Here is a 24492-nt window from a genome sequence, read left to right as displayed (position 1 = left end):
TTCTTTTTTAGGAGACAGTAAAAGCTCCTTCTGACCGACTGAAGCAGATATTATGAATATTACAAGTTTAAAGCCTCAGTCCTTCCGTCACAAACCATCTACACAATAAGCGTTTACGTGTTTTTCCAGAGTAACTCAGAACTTCCTGAACTTCCTTGGTTTACCAATGGTTTCAATCCACCAACTTCACACTCCAGCCAATAACTCACAGCAGTAACTTTGTGTTTGTGACTCCACCAACGACTGGGACGCGTTTCTGAGGTTCAGGTTCGCTGCGTTTTGAGCTCAAATAGGAGATAAAAAAAACCACAACAAACCTAAACGTTTAGTCAGTGTTCTGTATATATGATGCTAACATGCTGCATAAAAACTCTACATCAGCAAACCCAAACTGATCTTTTCTTCTTTTTTAAAGAAGTTTCTGATCATGTCTGAGGTTCGAATCCTATCAGCCTATTTAGATTACACTTTGTATAGATCTGACCAACACAAAGTTGCACTTTTTTGTTGTTGCCAGAAGTCTCGACAGCGTGTCTGACGTGATTAGAAGGAGCAAACTGGGCCTAAGAGTGAGTTAGGTGACATTTTCAGGGACTTCTTAAGGTTTAAATCACGTAATAACACATTTTGATGTGAAACTTTCTCATTCTTAACTGAATAAACACCATTTGTTTGTCGGTTTAATATCAACTAGATAAATAAATACAACTCTGGCATAATTTCTGATTGTGTTAATCTGTTCATTTTGTCAATAACCCCCAACACACACACACACACACACACACACACACACACACACACACAGTTATTCATGGATTATATGGTTTTGCCATCAGGAAGGTTAGCCTGTTGTAGTACAGGCTTTATGCAAATCTGTCACTTTTAGCCGACTGCCAGTAAAAGATGTGGATGAGAAAATAAATAAAAATCTCTTGAATAAATCATAATAAGATGGTTGATCTTAAAGGAAGAATCTATGTACAGTAAATCAGAAAAAGAGTTTTAACATCATCAGCAGCAGCAGCAGCAGCTCTGTTTCCATACAAAGCACCATGTGGGTTCAGTAAACTCGGGCTGTATCCGATGTTTCAGTGCAGATTCCACCATTTAACAGAACTACCAACAAATAGAAACTCAAAATTAAGGTAGCTCAACAATTATTATTATTATTTTTTGTTTTTTACATCATGCAACATCATCTGACTGACATACACCACTTCCTAAGATTTTTTTTTCCATGTGCCTGTTTGATGATTCACTTACAAACCTCAGGGATCCAGAAATATCATTCATCTGTAGTTTGAGATTTAATTTTCTTCTCTTATTTTTCACTTTTTTCCAAAAAAACCCCAAATTTTTATTTTTTTTCTCCATTTCGTTACTCACTTCTTTTTATTTGTTTCTCTTTTTTTTTTTTTTTGGAGGGAGGTGCCCCGCACGTCTACAAACATCAAGTTGAGTACAGCGGGGTTTCTACTTAACGTTTGGAGGGAACATGCTCTGCAGTCGGGACAACATGCCAGCTACACAGAGAATGAACGTGATGCAACCGCTCCCGCCATGTCGCATTCTTACTTTAAATCCCCTTAAACCGACGTTAGAATTTATTCACAGCGATTAACTGATGCCGTGACGTTCAGCTTATCGACACCCGTCTACGTGACTTCGACTTCAATGCTAATAAATGCAAAACAACCTGTAGATGCTCTTTAAGGTCTATGAACAAACAAACAAAAACAGTTGCCGATCACATTATTTGCTCTGGGTGTGCAAACATGTCAGACGGAACGTCCCAACCTGATTGGTCGGGTTTTAATCCCAGACCCTAATACCAACGACGTCAAATGCATCTCAAATAGTATTTTGCTATTGTGTTTCACTACGCTATCAGACAGACTCACAAGCAGTATTGCCTTCTCCTAAAAGTGTAGCTCAGATCTGATCCCGGCGCCGTCAGCATCTGCTCTCTCGGTGAACAAATGAGATGCTAAAAGCTGTGCTACAGAAAAGCTGGCCTTGCTCAAAGTGACTTTCAAAACGGCAAAATAGTTAGGGAATGCGAAGCACCAGTGTTCAAATGCAAATACACCCACAAACCCCCCCCCCCCCCGATACCAACCACTGATCTACAACCAGGTGATTTAGAAAACTGAACCTCCTCGTTGGGAAAATCCAGAATGCTAAGTACAAAATATCAGTTAAGTGGATGCGGAGGTGATCATCTATCAGCATGCAGTAAGCTAAATGGTGAGAGGATTTATACACGGCCCGGGGTAGGGGCAGCAGCCTGTGTGCAGTGGGCTTCCCTCCGACCTGTTGCGATGCTCCAGGCACACAGAAGTCCATACGTCATCGCCATCTGACCATTATCCGTAATTAGCTTGTTGACAGAGGCAACGAGCACGATTTGCGCTGCACATCTGCCGAGCATTTTGTTAGCATGATCCCAGAAGGTCCCAGAAACATAATCTAAAAGGAATTCACTTCACGGTATTGGTTAGTGTTGGCATCCTGAACCTGATTCATTTAAAAACAAATACCTAAAATATATATATATATTTTTTTCTATTTGACTTTCAAAGAAAAGAAAAAAAAAAAAAAAAAATAATAAATAAATTTAAAAAAAAGATACAATTTGGGACCATCTTGGCTCTATTGCAGCGTTTATAATGTGTGGAATCTGGGTCATAAGGGCCCTGGTGCTGATAAAAGTGGGCTCAGAGCCGGTGCCTGGAGTCGTGGCTGTAGCTGCCCGGTGAACTGCGATTACGATGTGGCTTGTATGCATCCTGATAGGGGTCCTGGTAGTCCTGGTAGGGGTCCTGCTGCTCCCGGCTGTGCTGCGAGCCAGAAGACATGCGGTTACGTCCCTTATGTGCCCGCTCGTTGTGGTAATTTTCATCGGATGTCATCAGGTTGCGTCGTTCGTTCGGGGTAGAATTGTCTCCTGTGTGGTTGCTCTGTCGCATTCTTTGGCTCTGCTAAGTGAGAAACAACACTGTAGTGACCCATCTTTTATCACCAGACATTGAAAACTATTCGTATAGATTTAAAGGGATAATCCGGAGTAAAATGCACTTTAGATCAATTTACGGGATGTTGGGAGTACATACTTTGAGTTGACATCAAAATCATGTCATTCGGATGTGTTTAGAGAATTTCGATTTGACCGTTTTTAGCCAAAAGTCGTTAGCCTGGAGGTGAAGGGGGCAAATCATGTCACCGCTACAAAACGCTATTTTTACACCTCTTCTACAGCTCCAAACAACATAACACTTACGTGGTAGTGAGTAGAGGGTCACAATAAGGAAATAAGGTGTCTTTTTTTTCAAACCAATATCAAACCAACTTCACCACGGTCTGTAGCGGCAGGTGCAGCAGACACATTTCCGGAAAGGTCCTGGCTTGATTAAATTCATTCTGGACTCTCTATCCGACCACATGAAGACCTTGGGACACTTCGGTTTGGCTTTAGGGACCCTCTACTCACTACCACGTAAGTGTTATGTTGTTTGGAGCTGTAGAAGAGCTATAAAAATAGCGTTTTGTAGCGGTGACATGATATGCCCCTCTCACCTCCAGGCTAACGACTTTTGGCTAAAAACGGTCAAATCGAAATTCTCTAAACACATCCGAATGACATGATTTTGATGTCAACTAAAGTGCATTTTACTCCGGATTATCCCTTTAACTCCAAGGTAAAGATTTAATCGCAGCTTGATGCAAATAGATAAATATTAATCTTGAAGTCTTGACAGCAATGAGAAATATTTAGTTTCTTAACACACAAAGCAATGAAAGATGAACACAACACATCTTTGCAGTGATGAAAGGTCACATGGTTTTCACATGCTGAAATCAGCAGAAAGGAAACCTTTTCATTTGAAAATCAAATATTGTTGACTTTGTCTCTTTCTTCGCTTTACAAATAAACAGAAAATAAATACGACAACTACAAATATTCCCACGAGCAGCCTGAGAGTCGTACCTGCAGACCAGTGATGCTGGTGGGGTAAGGGGTGAGCGTGGTGGGGGCCAGGTTATGTCCCAGCAGAGGGTTTAGGGGCGTCGCCATCGAGGTATGGGTCGCTTTCCAGTAAGCCTCGAGGTATTCGGCGAGATGCTCGCAGGCGTCCTCCAGCTGGTTCTCATCCAAGATGATGTCAAACATTTCCTGTTGGCAGCAGATGGCGACAGAGAGAAAAGTGAAGGCCTTTTCATGCCACGCGGGTAAAAACCGACGGCTTCAGCACAGCGTTCAGTCATCGATCACAGATACATCGATGTTCCTTACAGCTCTCAGTGCATAAACATATTTGAGATACATTTCTGGACGTTGGGGGAAAAAAAAAAAGCATAATCACGAGTCCAATGATCTATCGACCAGTACATGAGGACGGCCACTTACTGGTGGACACTGGGCTAATTTGTCTGCTGCCACAAGCTGGACGTTCAGGTGTTTGCTCTGGGATTTCCCTCTGGACTTAACTAACCTCTGCAGAACCTTGATGACAGAGAGAGAAAGAATAGATGACCTTTGAACAAAAAAGCTGTAGGAGGACTCATTTCAGCCCGTCATCACCACACGAGACACACAAACTAACCGACTCTGCGGGCATTTGGCAGTACTTGTCATATGTTTTGTCAGCAGAAATCACGCCCAGTACAATGGCATCATGTGTTTTGGAGAATGTCCAAATTGTTCTTGAGCAATTTATCCACATAAATATATAAAACAAAAAAAATATTTTTGCTGTTTTTTTGGCTAATTCGCCTGATTAGTATGAGACCATTCGCTAAGAAGTGAGCCGTTTCAGTCAAAGAAGCTAAAACTGAAGTAAAACTGTGACAACTTGTGCAAAAGTGTCACTTCGGTTAGCCCCCCCTGTGCACTGGATGTATCTTTCCATGCAAAGGTGAAGAGATGCAGATCTGAAGCTCGTCCAGACGTTAAAATAAGAAACCCCTTAGTGCTGGGCGGTATACCGGTTCACACCGAATACCGGTTTATAATTTCGTTATGATATGAATTTTAAATATACCGCCATACCGGTGTATTTAATTACACAACGGGGGCAACGCTGCGTCGCACGACATTGTTTGAGACGGGACCTTTTCAGTGTCGCGCTTCTAAACACGCATGTTTACTGTCTATGGGTGCCAGGTGGTAATAAGCACTTGCGTTACACGAAGGTGAAGGTGAAGGTGGATAGGATAGACATGGAAAGTTCCGAAATCGAAGCTGCAGAACTAGTAGAACATGCTGACACAGAAGAACTTGTGCCAAAAAAAGGAGCCGGTGTTCTGTAGTTTGGAAGTTTTTTGGTTTCAAAAAATCCGACGTCGACCAAACAACCATTTTATGCAAGTGTTGTCGGGCTACAGTTGTCGCTGGAGGTGGCAACACGAGCAATTTGCTCCATCACCTTATTAGCCGTAAGCATGGCTTAGAATATCAAGAATGCATGAAGTTAAGGTCAGCACCCGCCACATCAGCAGGTAACACGGGGAAAGCAAAAGAAAAGTCGAGCCAAATGTCACTTCAAGACGCGTTTGCTAGAGGGACTGCCTACGACCTCATATTGATGCAAAAATATAATTATTGCAAGTTGCACTACTTTTTTGTATTGATTTTCATAAAAGATGTTTGAAATTTGCACAGTAAAACTTCTGTATTTTGACTGCAATTGTGTTTGCATTCCGATTCCTCACTTCATTAGAATCATGAGTAGCACTTCTGTGTAAACAGCATCATTTTGTGGGGCGTTATTCTATGACGGTAAAATAGACCATCCTAAGTTAATCTACTGCAGTAATTCTGTTCTCAATCTGTAGAAAATGCTGTGAACACCTAATTATGCATGAAAAAAAAATACCGTGATATGTATTTTTGGTCATACCGCCCAGCACTAAAACCCCTGCATGATCAGATGCTAATATTCCATGCTGGTTTTGGGGTTGTGCTTGTGATGTGCTGCGGCACTCACACGGGGAGACAAAACGGCAACCCGTTACCTTTAAAATGTATAGATTCTCGTGCCGTTTATCCCAAACCGAGTGTCGTTTTTGAACAGCAGCTGTGGAAATCATATTATAAGGAGCTTTATCCGGCGTTTATCCGGGTCACCCCAAACCAACGAAACAGAGAATTTAGTCCGATCCCGCTGCTGTGACGCCCAGTACCTTTGGCGAGGAGACTTTAACATGGACGATGATGGGGGCCAGAGAGGTCTTGAGGAGCTGGGCCGGGTGGTTGATGGTGTCAGCATCCAGGACCACCAGCTGCAGGGAGCGAGCCAACTCAAAGATCCTCTCAATCTCACTTTGCACCTCAGCTGTGGGAACAATTGAATTGAATTGAATTGAATTGAATTGAATTAGCTATGGCTTGAACATAAAATACAACTTTGCTTTGATGTGTTTGCAGACATGTAAATGATGGGAAGTGGAAGCGTTCGCACCTAAGCTGGAGCGAGTGTTGGATCTTTCAATGATGGCCCGTTTACTGGGGTTGTTGAGAACAGACCTTTTGGCTAATGATATATCTGCTGTGACTCGTGTTATAGTTATCCTGAAAAAAATAAGAGACAGCATTGTTAAGCAAGGGAACAGAATCACTTTGGTGCAGGGGTGATGAAAACCGATGCAACTACATGTGCTTTGAGGATTTCCTCGGTCAAAGACGACATTTTTCTTTTTTCCTCTGCCAAGGTTATGAGTTTGGTTCACTTGTTTGTTAGAGGATGCACTTAAAACATTAAGGGTAGATTCGCATGAAGCTTTTACCAGAGCAGGGGCATATGTGATTAGCTTTTGATCTTGTCTGGAAGAAAATATTTCAATATTTTCTCCAACTTCTGGAGGTGAACAAGATGTGTAATTTGGCAGAGTACCAAACACTCACTTAACCAACTGCTGCTTTTTCTTACCTCCCATCAAATCTGTGCTTGAGGAAGTCAAATAGTGCCTTCTGCATCATATCTGTAACCTGCACGGAGGTAAAAAAAAACAAATAAAAGGTTTGCAAGTGCAAATAAGGAATTCAGTTTTGAACAATTCTTTGTTACCAGGCTGTATTGTTTTCATGCTCATCTGTCAAAACAGCAAAATATATGTTCCTGGACATGCCGATCAGTGCAATAACTACAACAAAGGAGCTTTTTAAACTAAGGTGCTATTGTGTTATTCGTCACTTCATAACTGTGGTATTTTTTAGTGTAATGTCTCGTCATTCCTCAACTAAAAACTGACCCAGATGCTGAATATTTGTGCTAGCACACATGGAATAAAACAGATGTGTAATCTAACTGAGGCTTTTCTAGTTAAAGTAAAAAATAACTTTGGAGTGTTTGTATCCATCTTCTACTCTTAGGTCTGGTTCTGTCTGTGCAGTTTCCATTTGTACCTCCGCTTCCCTAAGATAGCTGAACTGAACTGTGGGATCATTTTTTTACAGCCCATACTTGCCTCCTTGAGTCTCAGTATAAACCAGCTATCAGCCAAACAGACCTATTGAAATCTGATGCCTCATCCGAATTAACAGGATGGATGTGACACCATCAACTCACACGAAATGTACTATGTCACCAACTATGGTACAAACTGATGACATTTACAGCTGTACATGAGTATTTTGATAGATATTTGTGATTTAGCAACAGTAAACATTTGACAAATGTTCATGTTAAATCATACTAAACTTTCAAGCCTTTGAAACCAACATACAACTCAAACAACCTTTTCAGAGCTTCATTATTTTAAATATTCATTTTAAATCTAGTATTTAAATTATTAATTTAACTATTCATTTTAAATCTTCAAATCTAGGCTGAAAACCTACTTATTTAGGATTGCTTTTAATACCCTGTAGTATGATGACACTTTTATCTTATTTTGTTGTATTTTATTGCTTTCACTGTTCTTTTGTTTTTACTTATTCTTCTTTATTTATTACCTGCTGTAAAGCACTTTGGTACATCGTAAGGATTGCCTGTAAAGGGCTGCATAAATAAAATACATTTACATTAACAGAATATCACATGACTAGAGTTAAAGGGGCCAGCAAAGGTTTTATCATCAGACTCAGCATTTCACCACAGTTTGAAAGTTTTAGGTTCATGTCTGTGCTACATCTATAGAGTAATGGAGGCAATAAGGCTGCTAAAAGAAGGAAGCTCCTCACAGCAAAGTCAAAACCTGCCAATTACTCAACACATTTTCCTCTGACCTCTCCTCAGTAGTCTGGCAACAATCTGGATGTTACGTGGGCGATGACACTCCTAAATAATCGTGCCAACAGCGAGCTATATTTAGGGAAATCAGGGACATCAAGGTTGATCTACTTTCTGTAGGTTTGTCCTTTTTGCATACTTAATATTCATCTTAATTATTCACATGACGTTCAAGAATTCTCTCGGTTTAACCCCACTGCACCCAGTTTACCTCATAACCCTTCAGTGAGGGTCCCACCAGCACCACAGGCCTCATGGAGGGAACCACATCGTACGGGGGGATGTGCTCCGTCTGTTAAAACAAGAAAGCAGCAGCAGTGGGCTTTATCACTAACATGGAGACGGACCCAAAATAGCTTCAAAGAAGACACGGATGAACATAAAACAGAGCCGACAGCTGTAATGGACTGCAGAGTCAGCTGATGCTGAATTCTAATCACGTGTTAAAGGTGGCGTTTTGCCATGTTGAGGCATGTAACAAATGATAAGTTCCTCTGTTAAAGTAATAATAAAGACAATTTGCAAATGCATCCAAACATCTTGGCAAGATTGTTTCAATCTATAAAAACACAACATAGATATTCTTCGGTGTCTTAAATAAATAACACATTAACAGTTTTAGTTCCAAATACAGTTTTTACATCCTGACTGAGAAATAAATGTTTTATCATTTGCTACGTAGATGGATGGATATGGCTGTCCACTGTGCACAGACGCTGTAGAATAGTCCCAAAACTAGAGTCTAACCCGATTTCACAATAAGAATCCGCAACATAACACAGTAACGGGACTAAAATGGAAACACTAGATCTTTCGTAGTGATGTAAATCAATCCATTTAAAGATGGAGAGATGACAAGCAAAATAAAACTCCTAGAAATGTACAAGTAAAGTAATACTGCACACAATTATCTATCCATTTTTTTGAATGAGTCAAGACAGTTATAGTTGCCATATTTCAGAGATAAAAAAAAAAAAAAAAAGGAGAAAGATAAAGGTTGCCATAGCAGCAGATGGAGGGATCATACACGCACATTACCAACAACATACTTTGGTATCTTTTTTTTTTTGCAGGACTGTCAACTGCATCTCAGAGTGTTTTTTGTGAATGGAATTTTCTTCAGTTGCCATGGAGATAGTTTGCACAGAGGCAGTTTTGTTCAGACGTCTGAGCCGTCTACATGACAGCTCAGTGGGGTCCATCCAATAAGAAAAACTGAGATGCCTTTGAGAAAAATTCTGGAAAAAGCAAGTAAGTTCATCTTGTGTCGAGATATTTTTTTTATGTATGTTCCAGCTGCAAAAATGAAGTCCCTATTCGACTACATGAACAACAAACAATAGCAATAGTTTGGTACATCTCAACTTGAAATGATGTACTGTAATTTCATTTAAAGGGGGATTTGATAGATGGTTCAACCAGTAAAGGAGCAAACCTTTGTAAAAGTCAATTAATTATCCTCAATAATGAGTGGCAGGCTCACCATGTTCCCCAAAGTTTTGATTTTCTTAATGAATCGTCTTTGAACGCATTGAAGTGTATGGACCCACAGGCAAAATGGGGCCTAAAGGCACATGAGGAAATCTGAACTGAGTTCATTGAGTCCACAGACAAAATGGACGAACCAGAGTTTAATGAGTCCGCAGCTGGTTAATTTCAAGACGCCTCCGCACGTCTCCGTGCAAGACACTGAGATACACTGAAAAACAAGCTCTTAAATAGTTTTACCCAAATAAGGTAGATTTGATATGGGACCTTACAGTCAGACCATATCTTTTGGCTTTACGCCTGGACCAGTGGCCTTGAATCTTCTTTAAAAGTAAGGGACTTTCTCTCCCCAAGCAGAGAGTTTTTCGATTTGACCACAGGCTCTCCCGGGAAATGCATTTTCTGTAACTGAGACGGACTTGATGACAGAAATAAAGATTTCTTTTGTTCGACTACGTCCGTTTCAGCAGCTTTCTTCATCACTCATTTTTTACACCGGTTTTTGAAGACGACCTCTCTCAGAATTTACTACAGCATCAACCAATGAATTTAATCGGTTCATATATCTGAATCAAATCGCATTTCATGTAACACTACAATCTGGACACATCTGAAGCAGCACTAATAGCAACACAATTCTGCCTAGAACTTCTTGTTTTGAATCAAGTGAGGTATCAGCTGTAGTTTTACATGTATAAAAAAGGCAGAAAACCAGTAGTGTTGTACGGCATCAGGCGCCAACTTCCTGTCAGTCCTGCTATTTCCTGTCATTTTATGATGGCGCCAACAAGAGTAAAGTGGATGGTAGATGAGTGGGTTTTACTGTCACCAACTTACCACTTTCTGTTTCTGCTTTCCTGTAGGAGGGGAGAGAAGACAGTGAAAGTGTCGTCAGTAGCTGCGGCTACAGGAAGAGTCGTCACAATATCTCAGAAGCACTTATAAAACATGCTTCACTTAAGGTACTTTTCATCATGATTCATAACAAAGGAAACCTATCAAAGGTAAAGTGACATATGAAACAAATAAAAAGTATTTCTATTGTCCTAAGGTTATATTCACAAAGTCACATGAGTGCAGTTCAGACAGGGGTCATAGTCTTGTCGTTGGGGTCACACTGTGGTTAGCCCCAGTCTCAGAGCGCCTGCAGTCCTCAACTGGAGGAAGAGGAGGATCATGGGATAATGTACCAGCAACTCTACGCAGTGAACTTATGCTCTATGTGGAGACATGGGAAGGCTTTAGAGTCTTATTCTATCTATGTTGTTGTGGTTCAGGAACTTTGGCTCTAATCTGGCAGGCTGGTTACCAACAGCCCTCTCCCCCTGTCCGACTTCCTCACCTGCTGAGGATATGAGTGGTCGGATAGAGGCAGAAACCTCATCCTCTACACTGGAAGAGGAGTTCCCTCCAGACTTACTGGAAAAGACAAGAGGGGATAAAAGAAAAACAAAAAGACAGAAAAACAGCGGCATTAATGCAGAAATCAACTGGAAATAAAATGTAAAACTTTATCTGATACTTTATTTGAATACTTCAGCGTAATCTATGATACAGTGAATCATCAGTAGGATAAATAATGAGCAGAGTTTCCATCATAATGTGCTGGAGGCACAAAAATACTTATATAGTATACATCTTATAGTCACCAGACCTATGTACTTACATACTTATATCTAAACATATTTATTCAGCTGCAGCCTGACAGGAACAAACTGATGGCAGCAGAGGATGAAAATGTAAAGCGAACATATTAGAGATAGATTATTACTAAGCACCAAGAGCAGCTCATTCATTTGACCGTGTTCAACACATTTGGTCAATTTTGTAGTAACATAAGGGGAAAGCTCCTAAAACTAAAAGATACACTGCTAAAATTCAATAAAACATACTTTTAAATAACATTTACATTCTAAGGTACACGTAATGTAGATGGCATGATAATATCAGTCTGAAGTTATCTATGGAGATGGAGAGAGAGAGTTTGCAGAACCTCAGTCATTAACTCTGGGAACAGAAGTAACTACTGTGTACTGAGCAATACTCCGGAGCCACAAGCTCATTTTTTGGTATTTTGCTTGCAAGGAGTCACACTTCCTTCCAGTATTTAAAAGTGACCTCCATTCTCAGTCCAGTCCTTATGCCAGACTATTTCCAGGGGAATGTTTCTTCTTCTTCTTCATAAGAAACTTAACATTGACCTATAAAATATTTAAGCCTAAAAGAAGCATCGAACTCAAGGGATAAACTTGTGTTGTGCCTATACATAACCGACAACTTTGCAAACTCAGTATATTGTGGCACGGAGCGCACCGTGTCCTTCAATAAGAAGTGGCAAAAACCTGGAAAAAAACTACCCACAGCAGGAAAGAAAATCAAAGCAAAGACCTCCATGGAAGGGCGGCTGTCAGGAAGCCGTTCTTAAAGTGATAGTTCGGAGTAGATTCACCCTGGGGTCATTTGAACCGTGACATCCAGCCAAGTAGCCCACCCGAAGTTTTTTCGATATTGGCTGAACATCAGCTGAGTTACTGAGTTATCCCGAATAGCTTCGTACAAGGGTTAATGGAACCTGGCAGTATCTCCAAAATTACCACACTAAAATCACATGCCATGACACCAAACTTCTACAGTAGTACAAATATGGTCTGTACTCACAAAACGATGCATTTGGAAGTTTGTACATAGTCCAGGAGTTTATTATTATCAACACAAGCCTGATAGCTTCTCTGCAGCTAAAGCTGCGTCGACGTCACTTCCTTGATCTTGGAGCTTCAAAGTAAGATGAGGGTTGATCTACTACTGTAGACAACAAAGTATATGCTATATTCTACATGGTTTTTTATGAATTTTTATGTTGTAGAGTTGTGAATTTATTTTATCAATGGAGAAATTGAGCAGCCTTGCTTTGTTGTCTACAGTAGTAGATCAACCCTCATCTTACTTTGAAGCTCCCAGATCAAGGAAGTGACGTCGATGCAGCTTTAGCAGCAGAGAAGCTATCAGGCTTGTGTTGATAATAATAAACTCCTGGACTATTTTCAAACTTCCAAATGCATCGTTTGGTGAGTACAGACCATATTTGTACTACTGTAGAAGTTTGGTGTCATGGCATGTGATTTTAGTGTGGTAATTTTGGAGATACTGCCAGGTTCCATTAGCGCTTGTTCTAAGCTATTCGGGATAACTCAGTAACTCAGTATGTTGTTCAGCCAATATCGGAAAAACTGCGGGTGGGCTACTTGGCTGGATGTCACGGTTCAAATGACCCTAGGGTGAATCTACTCCGAACTATCACTTTAAGGAAGGGAAACCGGGAGAAAAGGCTGAGCTGTGCCAAATGGCACAAGAAGTGGACTGAAAACCAGTGGCAGCAGGTCTGATGGAGGAATGAATCCTCCCCAGAGAACAGACCCTCAACATTACTGAAGCAGTGTGGGATCATCCTGACAGAGAACAGAAGGCAGCCAACACCCAAAGAAGAGCTTTGGGATGTCCTTCAAGAAGCCTGGAGAACTATTCCTGAAGTCTCCTTAAAGAAATGACAAGAAAGATGTTCTAAGAGGGTTCAGGCTGTGTTAAATAATGAAGGTGCTCATATTGGCTTTCATGTTAGTGAGAACTGTACAGACTCTGTCTGCTTATGCGCTGCATGTCCATTTATGTCTACATGTTTCCGTAAATCGCTGCACCCATTTCACATTTTCCTGGAAATATAAAGAAATGAGAGTTGGGTCAAGACTTTGGCAAAACATGTAGTAACAGCACAGTAATGCTATCTAATTGCTGCATTTTATCATCTAATAATTTCAAAACTATTTCTTGGCGACTACTAAAGCAACAGCATGGAAATTCTCATTGTGAAACTCATTTCACAATAGCTTCAACTGACATTTAATGCAGAATCTCTTTGTAACAAACCAAAGCAAAAATAGTCAGAGACATTTTTCTTTGCTTCGGTTGAAAACGCTTGTCTGTGAGGCTTGGTGACAAAAAGCCACAGAGGCCACTCATAAGTGAAGCACTGGAGCACTCCAGTCTGGGAAGATTAGTATAAACCTCAACAGCAGGGCTTGAGGAGGTGCAACTGAGTTATAGTACAAACTCTGGATGACAGAACATTCAAGATACATTATACACTCAAGGAAACTAGTGGGGGCGATAGGTGTGCTAATTACAGCGACTGAAACCGTTTGACTGGTACAGTCAGCATGAGTAGAAAGAATGGAGTAAATAGGAATGAGTCATTGGCAGACTTTGGTCATAGCGGAGAATGTGACGTAGTTGAAGAGATTATAAACCTTTAAAAGTTGTGTTGATGGCTGATATGATTTCCATTTTGTCTGTGTTAGTCTATCCCAGATCTCCACATGAACAGTGAAGAGTTGAGTGCATTTTGGGTTTAAAGCACCGACTGTTTTTAGTTATTCACTTAATTTAGTAATTCACAATATTAATGCTTCATAACCAACCCAAAGTGCTACAACACAAATCACCTACCTAGAATAGATCAAAGGGCACCCACCAACACACATGTGAGGGATTTTTTATTGACAGGGGGGGACTCTACACTGCCTAACCCGTCACCCTAACCAAATACCCAACCCTGAAAGAGAAAAAATAAATAAATAAATCACCTTCTGTCCCCATAAGTTGGTGAGCAGTTAACTTTTCATCCCAATCACATCAGAAAAACAAGGACATACATATACACCCACTCGCAATAAAAATAATCAATATAAACGATGATCAAAATGAAAATAAAATACACCCGTCCCTGTTCTAATTGCAGCCGTAAATAATCATTTTCATGATTAATTAATCTATCAATTGTTTAATTAATTAAACAAACATTCCACCTACAAATTGTCAGATGTAGTGAAAATCGTAGTTTTTTTTTTAAAATCTAAACTAGTGTTAATATTCTATCAAATAAAGAAAAACAACTAATCTTAAATCTGGACTGAAATCATTATAAAAACAATGTCACGATCGTCCATTAAAATAATCAATGTTTTGCTCATTTCACCTCTTCATACAGGTATTTCTTCCAAAGATGGACGAATATACTGGCTAAAAGGTGCTTTAAATGGTATTATTCATATTTAAAGAAGTAAATATCACCCATTAATTTCATTAAAACTCCACCGAGGTGAATTGTGTACTGTAGAATATAAACTTCTCCATCGCTCCTTTCAAACTTGGGTTATCAAAACACCCCAAATTATGTACATTTGACCTTTTTCTTGTTTTTTTTGGGATTCAACAAGTCATCTTTCATTTTAACTACTGATCGCTGACCATTTTGTCTCGTGAAAAAGACTAAAATGACTGAAACCAGTTTAAATAAAATGAAAAAAGACGTTTGCCCAACAAGAATACTAGGTAAACGTCGTCTTCTTTGTGTATACTTTGTGAAACGACGGTGAGACGGGAGGGTTTTTTCTGTCACTCACCCTTGGACTCGTCCTCTCTTTTGCTCCTGCTGCAGCCGGATGTTCTCGAGCTTCAGAGGGCTGGGAATGAAGCCGATATCGCAGCCCTCTTTCACTAACCGACCGATCCACCAGTCATTGTTGAACTTCTGCACAGGTCAACACAAAAGAGGAGGAGAAAACCCCAGATCTTTCTATCAGCAATCGACAAATCATTTAGGAGAGCTTTACAACAAGAAAGACCACCGATTGCTGTGGTGATCCTGTTTAATGACGAAGTGCCCGTTTACCTCTTTTATGTGGAGAAAGTCCTTGGCGTCAAAAGAGATGGCTGTGGCTGGCACTGGAACATCCTCATCCAGTGCGCCACAGTAGCTGACATTGGTCCTTACAGCAAATGCCACAGGTTTAGTCTAAAGGACATAAACATACACTCAACATATAGAATGTATTTACAAGTTTTGATTATTTTTACACACCTAAACAAACTTTTTACAGCTCTGCAAAGCTGTCTGTTGGGTGTAGTGCATCTGCGGTTGAATATTCTTTAAGTCGTTTCACAGGTAAGGCTACCTTGGCTCTTTCCAGTTGAACGGTAGCCTGTTGCTCCCTTTCCTGACGGCTCTGTCCCGGTCCTTGGCTCTGGCTTGGGCTCTGGCTCTGGACCTGGGCCTGCACCTCCCGCTCCTCCTCCAGAGATACATCTGAGTCTGATGGTCTGCTAGTATATGAATCCGCTGAGCCCTACAAGCAGAAACAACATCATGGGTTACGAAAACCTGAGCAAGCTGAGGACGTCTTATGACAAGTATCGAGACGATTTTATCAACAAACAACAAAGGGCTAAACATCCTTATACTGCAGCTTCGATCACCTCGACTTTTAGGTGAGCCAGAGTTGCTGTTAAATTGAAGCCTTCCCAGCTAGAAAAGTAACAATTTATCGAAAGAAAGTAGAGGAAAAGTACACTTAAGACCCCAGAATTGTGTTAAAAGTGAGGACGGATGACCAAAAACTATCTTTCTGACAAAGACCCTAACATACCGTAGCTGTATCCCAAAGTATTTGAAACTTCTTGGCAAAACAAGGTTAAAAATCCTCTTTGGAATCATTTACTGAGGTTTTTTGGGTTAAAATCGATTTGCAGAGTGCCAAGTCTGGAGTGATGGCTTGGCCCTCTGAATGCAGAACAGGTGAAATAGATGATACAGAGAAGAGGTGGCTGCCAGGAGCATCTCAGACAAAGTGAAATTTCCAGTCCTGTGCCGTCAGCATTTTGTACGACCGCACGCTTACTCATTACACATTCTGAATAGTGATGACTACAACGCCCGGTTCCCGGGAAGAGGACGACAGATTTCTACTCTTTGAATTTTATTTCTCTTTTACTTGTTCGAGTCAAATTTACAAAACATAAAATATCAAAAATCATCAGATCCTCCACGTCAGGAATGGACCTCATTGTAAAGTTCTAGTCTAAAAACTTTAATTAAAAGTACAAATACTGCCAAAATGACAAGAAAAACATGATTTCTCTTTAAAAAAAACAAACAAACTAGTGAATCCCGACCACTCTGCAAACTAACTTTGTGTTTTACCTCAAACAAAGGGGAGTATTTCCCGTCATTGGGCTGTTTTTAGTCTTTAATCTGGCACACTATCGGTGTAATTATTGCAAATGTAACACGTCTCACTCTGTACATCAGTCAAAATTTCCGAAATGCAGCTTTTTTCCCTCCATTTTTCTCCTCTGGGACAATTGCTTTCGTCTGCCGTTTTAATCTGAACAATCAACCACTAATGATGATTCAGTTAAGGAGGGCCATTAGTCACAAGGAGATCAATCAAATAAGTCATCACAGCGAAGCACTTTCTATTTCTTTTAAGGCAAGCAAGCAGTAGCAAAGCCTGACTTCAGCACACTGCTCATCTGGACCGTGTGCATCCCATCTCAGACTTGCTGGGCATATGCAGCATTTCCAAGAGCACGTTTCTGCTGGCTGTTGTTGATTTCTTCAGCTCTATTAAGCTGTTAAGTCCACAAATTTCAACAATCTGCTCAGTTTACTCGAGGGGAGTACTATTCAGCATGTGAGAACAGCTGTGCAATGTCCTCTGTGACTGGAGGTCTGGGAAAAACATCCCTGTTAACACAGTTTGAGCTTTGAGACTTCAAATTTAGAAAATTAAGCTTTATATGACCTGATGCAGAGGGTCTAGAAAGATGCAACTAAGTTAGATTCTGAGGTTCCAGTTCGTAGGAGGCAATAAGCAGTAAAACCTTGGCTTCTGCTTCTCCAAATTTTCACCATCTTTCACGATATATAATCAGTCTTTTATAAGTCCAGCAGCCTGCTAGAAAGTCACAAATATACCGACTACATTTGACCCATTTATGGAAGCACGACGTGCGTAAATGCAATCACTCATTTTTCCCTGTCGAACACCAACAAGTCATCATGTCACGAATCTGTGAGGAAGATTTGAGGGTGCACTGTAGCATCCCAGCTATTATCCAATGGAGTAGCTTCAGCATGTGACTCATCAACATCAGAATCCACTTAATGACATCACGATGCATGTTTCTCCGAAGCCTCGTCAGAGCCTGTACACCATGCAGTCACAAGGCCAGATGTAGGATACTCAGCTGGACATTTCTGAGAAAGTGACAAACGTTTTGCCATTTCAAAAATCACAGCCTTAAGGGGAGGGATGGGTTATTTACACCTTCCAATCTGAATCAAAGCCAGGTTTCATCTCTAAGAGAGTACAGAGTGTGATGAACAATAAATGGCTCCTCCTGGCTCTGGTGGCTTCGATCTTTCAGCCTTACAGGCAGATCACAGCCACTTATATTTATAACACACATGACACACACATGTAGATAAAGGAAATAATAAAATAAATTGTCACACATCAGAGGCCGCCTGCTTAATGTGCACCCCCGCTTTATACACCCAACCCCCTTCCAGCCAAGCATAGCCTCAGATCACGCTACACTGTACCGTTGGCTAACCCATCAAAGGCCTCTTACGTGTGTGTGCATGCGTGTGTCTGGTGTGTGTGCAGTGAGCTACTTCCATCAATAAACACACAGCCAGGAAGAGAGAGCGAGAGCAGATTCTCTCAGACACAAGCAAACACTCACCGCCTCCGAGTCTTCAAATCCATGCAGGTACAAATTGTCATACATGGAGGTTTGATATTCCAACGAGCGCCTCTAGAAGAATGAGGGGAAAAAAAAGAAAAAAAAAGAGTGGAGGCGGAGGAGAAAGGAGGGGGCACCAGAGAGAGAAAAAAGGATGGATGGGGGGGGATGACGACAATCCTTTCTCTCCACAGCAGAAAATAATAATCTAAAAAAAAATATCTCCCCTCCCGCTGGATCACGCCTGGTCCTCTGGAGGCGCGTCGCTAGATGGATGCAGCTTCTCCCTGATCCCGGAGTGCTGCTGGGTGCCTCACATTATAGGATGGAGATGCTCTCCCTGGAGGTAGCCCAATCCTGGCAATTCATTTTTTTTTTTTTTTTAAATCAGGCTTCCACGCACACAAAACCCACACAGACACAGTGAGAGCAGCACAAGCAGCAGCAGCAGCAGCAGAAGAAGAGCAGTGGATCCTTCCTCAATATCCAAGCCTGATGACAGAGCCAGTGTGCAAGGAGCTGATTGGCTGGCTGGCTGTCCACTCAGCCTGGATGAGCGATCAGCTTTTTTCTTTTTTTTCTTTTCTTTTTTCAGCGCAGTGAGGTAGAAGGAATCGGAGGAGGGGGATGAAGGTGTGAAAAAAAAGGGAGCAGCGCCCTCCATGTTTCTGTTACCTTTCACCCTCAATCTGCTAATAAATAAAATTAAATAAAAAGAAACTGTTAGGATCTAATAACACAGAGCGGACGAAAGAATGTGTGATTTTAATCATTGTATTTAAAAAAAAAGGGCATTTCTTTTTCTCTAGAGAATAGACTTGTTGTCATATCTATGCAACTGATAAAGAAAATCAGACGTGTTGTGGCCAATAGTTTGAGTTTTTTCCCCCTATTCTGTTAAATTCTGTGTATTTTTGGAAATTTCTAAAAAAGGAAGGCTAAACACCGTTTCAGATAATTAGCATCTTCATCGTCATTGATTTTAAAGTGTCTGTAAGTTTTGGACCACAGGACAATATTAGTCATATAAAAACAGGACTTTTTCTGTCTTAGATATTTCATTTATCAAACAACTGCTTGATGGGTCGGACATACACGCCGATAATTGACTGATGACAAAATCTAGTACATATATCAAAAACTGTAGTATGAAAAGTAAAAGTATGAAAGCTGGTCTTGAAAACACTGCCGTGAGTTTTGGTGCCTTGATTAGACATTTCCTAATTTCATTAATAACCCTAAACACTTTTTTCTTTTCTTTCTTGCTTGTTTTAAGTCCCCCACCTGGCATTTATTAATCCCTTAAAATAGCTTCTAGATGTAGCTCTACAACTTTACCTTATTTCAAATGCTCAGAACTGTGAATAAGTCAGCAAGACCTCCATCTCCCACACTCATCTGACGACAGCTGTTCACTCTCGACTGCTCAAATTGACTCTTCAGCTCAACTTCATTAGCAAACAGATAATGTGTTACTTGTGTTTTAGGAGCGCTGTTCCGATCATCAGCTCTGACTATACAGAAGTGGACAGAATAGATTTATACGTTTGGTGTGTATGCAACCCTGGTTGTTACAACCTGTGGTTTTGAGTCTGCCTTAGCCTGTCTGTTATGAAAAGTAGTGTGTCTGGGTTTATTTTTGTTCTTTTTTCCCAAGTTATCACTTTAAAAACTTAGGTTAAGATCAATGAAATTTACACCATATACGCTGCCACAATCAACAAAGTTGTAATTTAGTCAATATATTGGATAACAGTTCAACTTGTTATAGAACATCAGAAATCTATTGGAGAGCTCGTTCTTTATCTCACAATCTTGCCTTTGGTCTTTGAACACCTCGCTGTTTTTTCCTTTAAAAGCTGTACTTCTCCAAATTTAAATTTCACACAGAATGAGGTGTAATCCAAATTCCCCTCTTACATATATGTCATTTTACAGTCCAACTGATTGATAAACTTACAGTTTTAAAACTAAAGCTACATCGATTTTAGCCTAGCTTAATATCAGCTAACATCGGCTCATACCCGACAGTGTCATCAACAAACTGACAAACCGCTCCAAAGACAGACCCATCTTAACTCCTAAAAGCTTGCACTGTAAACACACTCAATTGCAAACATACCTCACTCCTGAAGTATTAGCATTATACAGAGCCAAACATTGTTTTCACAGCTGCTGTTTGGAAAGCAAAGGGAGCAGCTTCTGTAGAAGAGTTGAAGACCTTGAGCTACTCTGACGGCTAATGACCGAAATACGAGCAACACAACAACCACTTGAGGTTTCAAACACCTCTCACAACACGCCACAGAAATCGTTTGAGGACTGGCGACGTTTCAGTCTGACTTGGATCGTCATGAGGTTGGAAACCAGGCCAATATTTATATGTTAAGAAGTGGCTAAAAATACAAAGCAACCACGGTGGTAAAACTCCCAGAACGCATCAAAAAATGCATAAAATACAGAGTGCCGAGTCATAAAAAATAAATACATTTAAATTAGCCTTTTGAGGCTACATACTTCGTTCGTAGATGTTGTGAGATTTCTGTACTTTAAAAGCCTTAAAACATGTGTAATACAGATAGTAAATATACATTGAAGAGCGAGGCTCACTTTTCGGGGATGTAATCATGCTTTGTTTTGTCTATAGTGGCTTGAAACCTCGTGTGTCCTTTTGTATTTGTGCTCTACAACCTTCTAAGAGCAGATTGTCGCCCCCTGCAGCCTGCCGTAACGTGGGCCACGTCACACTCGTATCGGCAATGCAACAACTGCAAAACATGGTCAATGAATCCATGATATACAGCACCGAAATAGTTAAAAAAATAAACGCCATGAAATTATTTCCCTCTTAAGGTTTGAGGAACCTTCTCACCGTGTGCTGCAAAATACAACACAGAATAATCCTGAAAATATGGCCTTTAATCTAGGAAGTAACTAATAGGGGTGGGACGATATGCTTTGGTCACGATTCGATTGTATCACAATTCTTGATAATTGCGATTCTCCAAGTATTGCGATTCGATATAATCAATAATTGCAATTTTCTTCCTCCTTAAAAAAACAGTTGAATCATACACTTCTAGAATGAATGTCGTTCCCATAAACAATGCACATCCGTCTGTGTCAGTCAGTCCAGCAGCTGACATTTATTTCAACTGAGACAAAAAGAGGCATTTTTTAAAGTTTACAGTTACAAAATTAATTGAAATGTCCACACAGCACAAATGTGGGCTAGTTTTAACATAACTTAAAGCTGCCGTCGGCAACTTTTTTTTGGTCATATTAGCTTGAACTGTCATGGGATTCTTGAAGTAGAATATTAAATAGGCTGTTTAGGAAAAATCCCGAATTCTGTAGCTCCCTCTGAAGCCTGTAATCATGCTTACAAAAACCGAGCGCTCCCGGCTGTTTTTAACCAATCACGTTAGGGGGGAGGAATCGTTACCTGTCAATCACAGCTTGTGCACACGCTGCTGAGCGTGAGTCTGCTTGTGTGCGCTCACACTGGTGTGAACTTACGTGCACAACCTCGTCCACAGAGGGGGAGGGGTTTGGAGCTTGTTAGAGGTTGGGGGAGGGACCTGAAAGTTGTATCAGTTCGAATTTTCCGACTTTAGACTCGCAATTTTGAAAACCTGCCGACGGCAGCTTTAATGTGATGAATTGATGAAGTTTATCTGGACACGGATATGATGTAATATAATCGATAAAGCTTCCCTTGGCATAGCAAATGTGTTTAGCATAAACGGTATTCAGATTACAATTCTGCTGCCATTATGCTGGAACGGACAAGGGTAAAAAAAAAAAAAAAAAACATCGATTCAGGGGAGAAAAATCGATTTTTAAAATCATCCCATAAAAAAAAAAAATCGCGATATGTACATGAATCAATTTTTTCGCCCACCCCTAGTAACTAATTTAGACAGAAAATGAACGCCTTTAAGAAGAAATAGGCCAGAGTGAGCGATTACTGCATCTAATGCGGCATACAACACACTTTTAAGAGGCGGACAAATGTCTCCATCGGACCCAGCTCGTGACAACCACCGCTTTCTATTTTTACATTCCAGGTCTCCCCTTGCAGTGCAGTACCTGTCTGAGGATGAAGCTGGTGGAGGTGGTACTTCCATCAGACCTCTTGAGGCGGCTCCTCCGGGAATAAGTCCCTCGGTTGACCTGTGTGAAATAACAAAAACTAGGCCAGTGTTCTGCAGACGTTTTGCCAGCATATCAGGCGAATATGACAAAAATGACACTCATGAACATCCATAATCAGACAGCTGGATGATGATGCTCTTTTCCTGAGCAGTTCAGGCGGCACAATCAGGTCAACTTTACAGGCAGAAAGTAAGCACACAGTATTGTTGGCAGCACCCACATGATACATGTACATGTACAGGGAAGACAATCACCTCTGCATCATTTATTTGTCTTGCCAACTTTTCTTCTTACCTCTGGACTTTGTTTCTCTCCTCCAAAAATTAAAAAAATTTAAAAAAATCTAAATATACCAACAGAGCTCATCTCCGGGGAACTAAATTAATTATCTCACAGTGATTTGCCCCATTTTTGTTCAAGTCTCCAGAGGTAATGACAATGTCACTGTTAAAAAGTCAGAGCCTACTTCTCTGAATTTATAAAACAGGGCCATTAATCTGGGTCACCATCTTTCTTCTGCCTCTCAAATGAAGCAAGCAGCAAAAAAAAAGTAGTGGTAGGAAAGATGAAGTCTGTTAATATCCTGCAGTTAATACGCACATCTAACCCTCCGATGATCAATATCCGTAAAGGAAAAATAAGTCATCAGTTGTCATGCGAGATTGGCTTAACAGCAAGATAAGTAAGAGTATTTGAGATAGACTAAATAAGACCTGATTAAAGACGATGGTTAAAAACTACACAAGTAATAAAAGTATAACATGATATGGCTTTTCAAACAAGTTTCAAATTCAAGGACTATTACACTGCGACTATTTTAAGTATTTTCTGAAGCAAAATGATTTAATCTTTATAAATTAAAGTCAATACATGATATCATGTACTAAAAGAAAGAAAGAAAGCTAACTGCACAAAGTATGTACTTTAATAAACCCTAATTAAATTAGTAAAATACAACTACTTGGATTTAAGAGATCTAAGAGTAAATTAGTGATTTCACTTAACCTTATTCATATTTATACTTTTAAATATAACATGATTGTCAAAGCTGGAGCTTCAGTGGTTAAGTGTAATAATAGCCTAATAACAATGATGATAATAATAGAACAAATAAATCCGGAAATGCTCACCTGTTTCTTGCATTATTTGCTCCCATAATCACAATGTTTGGTATTTAACAGAAAAGTAGAACTAGAAGTTATTACCATTGTGTTTTTGCCTAAACAAAACAACTCTTTGCTAACATAACTTTATTTCCGGGAACTTGCAAAGACCTTTTGTGTATTCAATTTTTTTTTAATTATTTATGTACAGTAGAAAGGCTATATAAACGTGTTTGCCTAAAATAAACCCGGAATGTGGAGGGGGGATGTCCAAAACCAACTCTGGTCTTCCCTTTATCTACATATTCGTACCTCCAGGTGTTCTCGCTGCGGATTAGCAACGGTCAAAGTTGTAGCCCAGCTCCAACCTGACCTACCTGAAAGATGGGCGCTTGGATACCCTCGCCTATCTTGTTCCGTATGTAGATGTGTCGGGACATTTCGGCCAGGACATCGGTCCAGATGGCTGGCTGATCCGGTCCAGCCCAGCGCAGGGGTGGCGGGTTCCGGGCTGCTTGCTCCAGCTTCACACAACACAGAAGAACATGAGAGCTCCCGAGCCGCTGCTTTCTCAACTGTCCGCCGCGAGACAGGTGTTCCCGTTAGCTCCTGCTGCGCGCGCCGGGGAGGTACGTCAGACCCACTGCTGCCGTTCGCGCCACTCAAAACCAGATGCGTCCCGATGATGGACGGTACTATTTTAGAAACAAAGGAGGGGGGTGTTACCCTTTGAGACCCTCCGGGTGGCTAATTAAGATCCAACAAGGAGCTATTTTAGGCTCAAGCGAGCAACAAGAGGAGATAAATGCTACAATTTATAGTTTGAAAAATTAAAGAGCTTAACCAATTTTTAAATATTGTGGCTTAATATCCAAGTAGAACAACCACTGTCTAATGCCCTGAAGGTTTAGATGTTATTGTCACATACT

At 40.5% G+C, this 24492-nt stretch overlaps 1 protein-coding gene across 3 annotated transcripts; it reads right to left on the bottom strand.

Annotated features, from left to right (window-relative positions):
• Positions 1 to 779: 779 nt before the first annotated feature.
• LOC142391853 (voltage-dependent L-type calcium channel subunit beta-4-like) lies at positions 780 to 24093 on the bottom strand. Of its 3 annotated transcripts, XM_075478021.1 has the most exons (14): positions 23941 to 24093; positions 22395 to 22478; positions 15728 to 15898; positions 15445 to 15567; positions 15176 to 15303; positions 11062 to 11138; positions 10557 to 10576; positions 8443 to 8523; positions 6930 to 6988; positions 6462 to 6571; positions 6184 to 6335; positions 4409 to 4504; positions 3989 to 4174; positions 780 to 2978 (listed from the first exon to the last, which is right to left on the bottom strand). In XM_075478021.1, the coding sequence occupies exons 1-14, from the start codon at positions 24001 to 24003 to the stop codon at positions 2718 to 2720; spliced, it is 1611 nt and encodes a 536-aa protein (XP_075334136.1). In that variant the 5' UTR covers positions 24004 to 24093; the 3' UTR covers positions 780 to 2717. The 3 variants fall into 3 exon arrangements, with proteins under 3 accessions (XP_075334136.1, XP_075334134.1, XP_075334135.1); XM_075478019.1 differs by lacking the exons at positions 22395 to 22478; positions 23941 to 24093 and adding an exon at positions 18303 to 18738 and having other exon boundaries at positions 780 to 2981; XM_075478020.1 differs by lacking the exons at positions 22395 to 22478; positions 23941 to 24093 and adding an exon at positions 18303 to 18738.
• Between the last annotated feature and the right edge of the window lie 399 nt (positions 24094 to 24492).

The sequence above is a fragment of the Odontesthes bonariensis genome, chromosome 11 (assembly GCF_027942865.1).
Source record: "Odontesthes bonariensis isolate fOdoBon6 chromosome 11, fOdoBon6.hap1, whole genome shotgun sequence".
Taxonomy (NCBI): Eukaryota; Metazoa; Chordata; class Actinopteri; order Atheriniformes; family Atherinopsidae; genus Odontesthes; species Odontesthes bonariensis.
This window is presented reverse-complemented; position numbering and strand designations above follow the sequence as displayed.

Coding starts and splice junctions, on each gene's coding strand:
- LOC142391853 (XM_075478021.1), bottom strand. CDS start 24,003: ATGTCCCGACACATCTACATACGGAACAAGATAGGCGAGGGTATCCAA. Junction 15,899..22,394: donor CCAGCTTCATCCTCAGACAG/GTACTGCACTGC, acceptor TTCTGCTTGTAG/GGCTCAGCGGATTCATATAC. Junction 6,336..6,461: donor CAACACTCGCTCCAGCTTAG/GTGCGAACGCTT, acceptor TTGTTCCCACAG/CTGAGGTGCAAAGTGAGATT.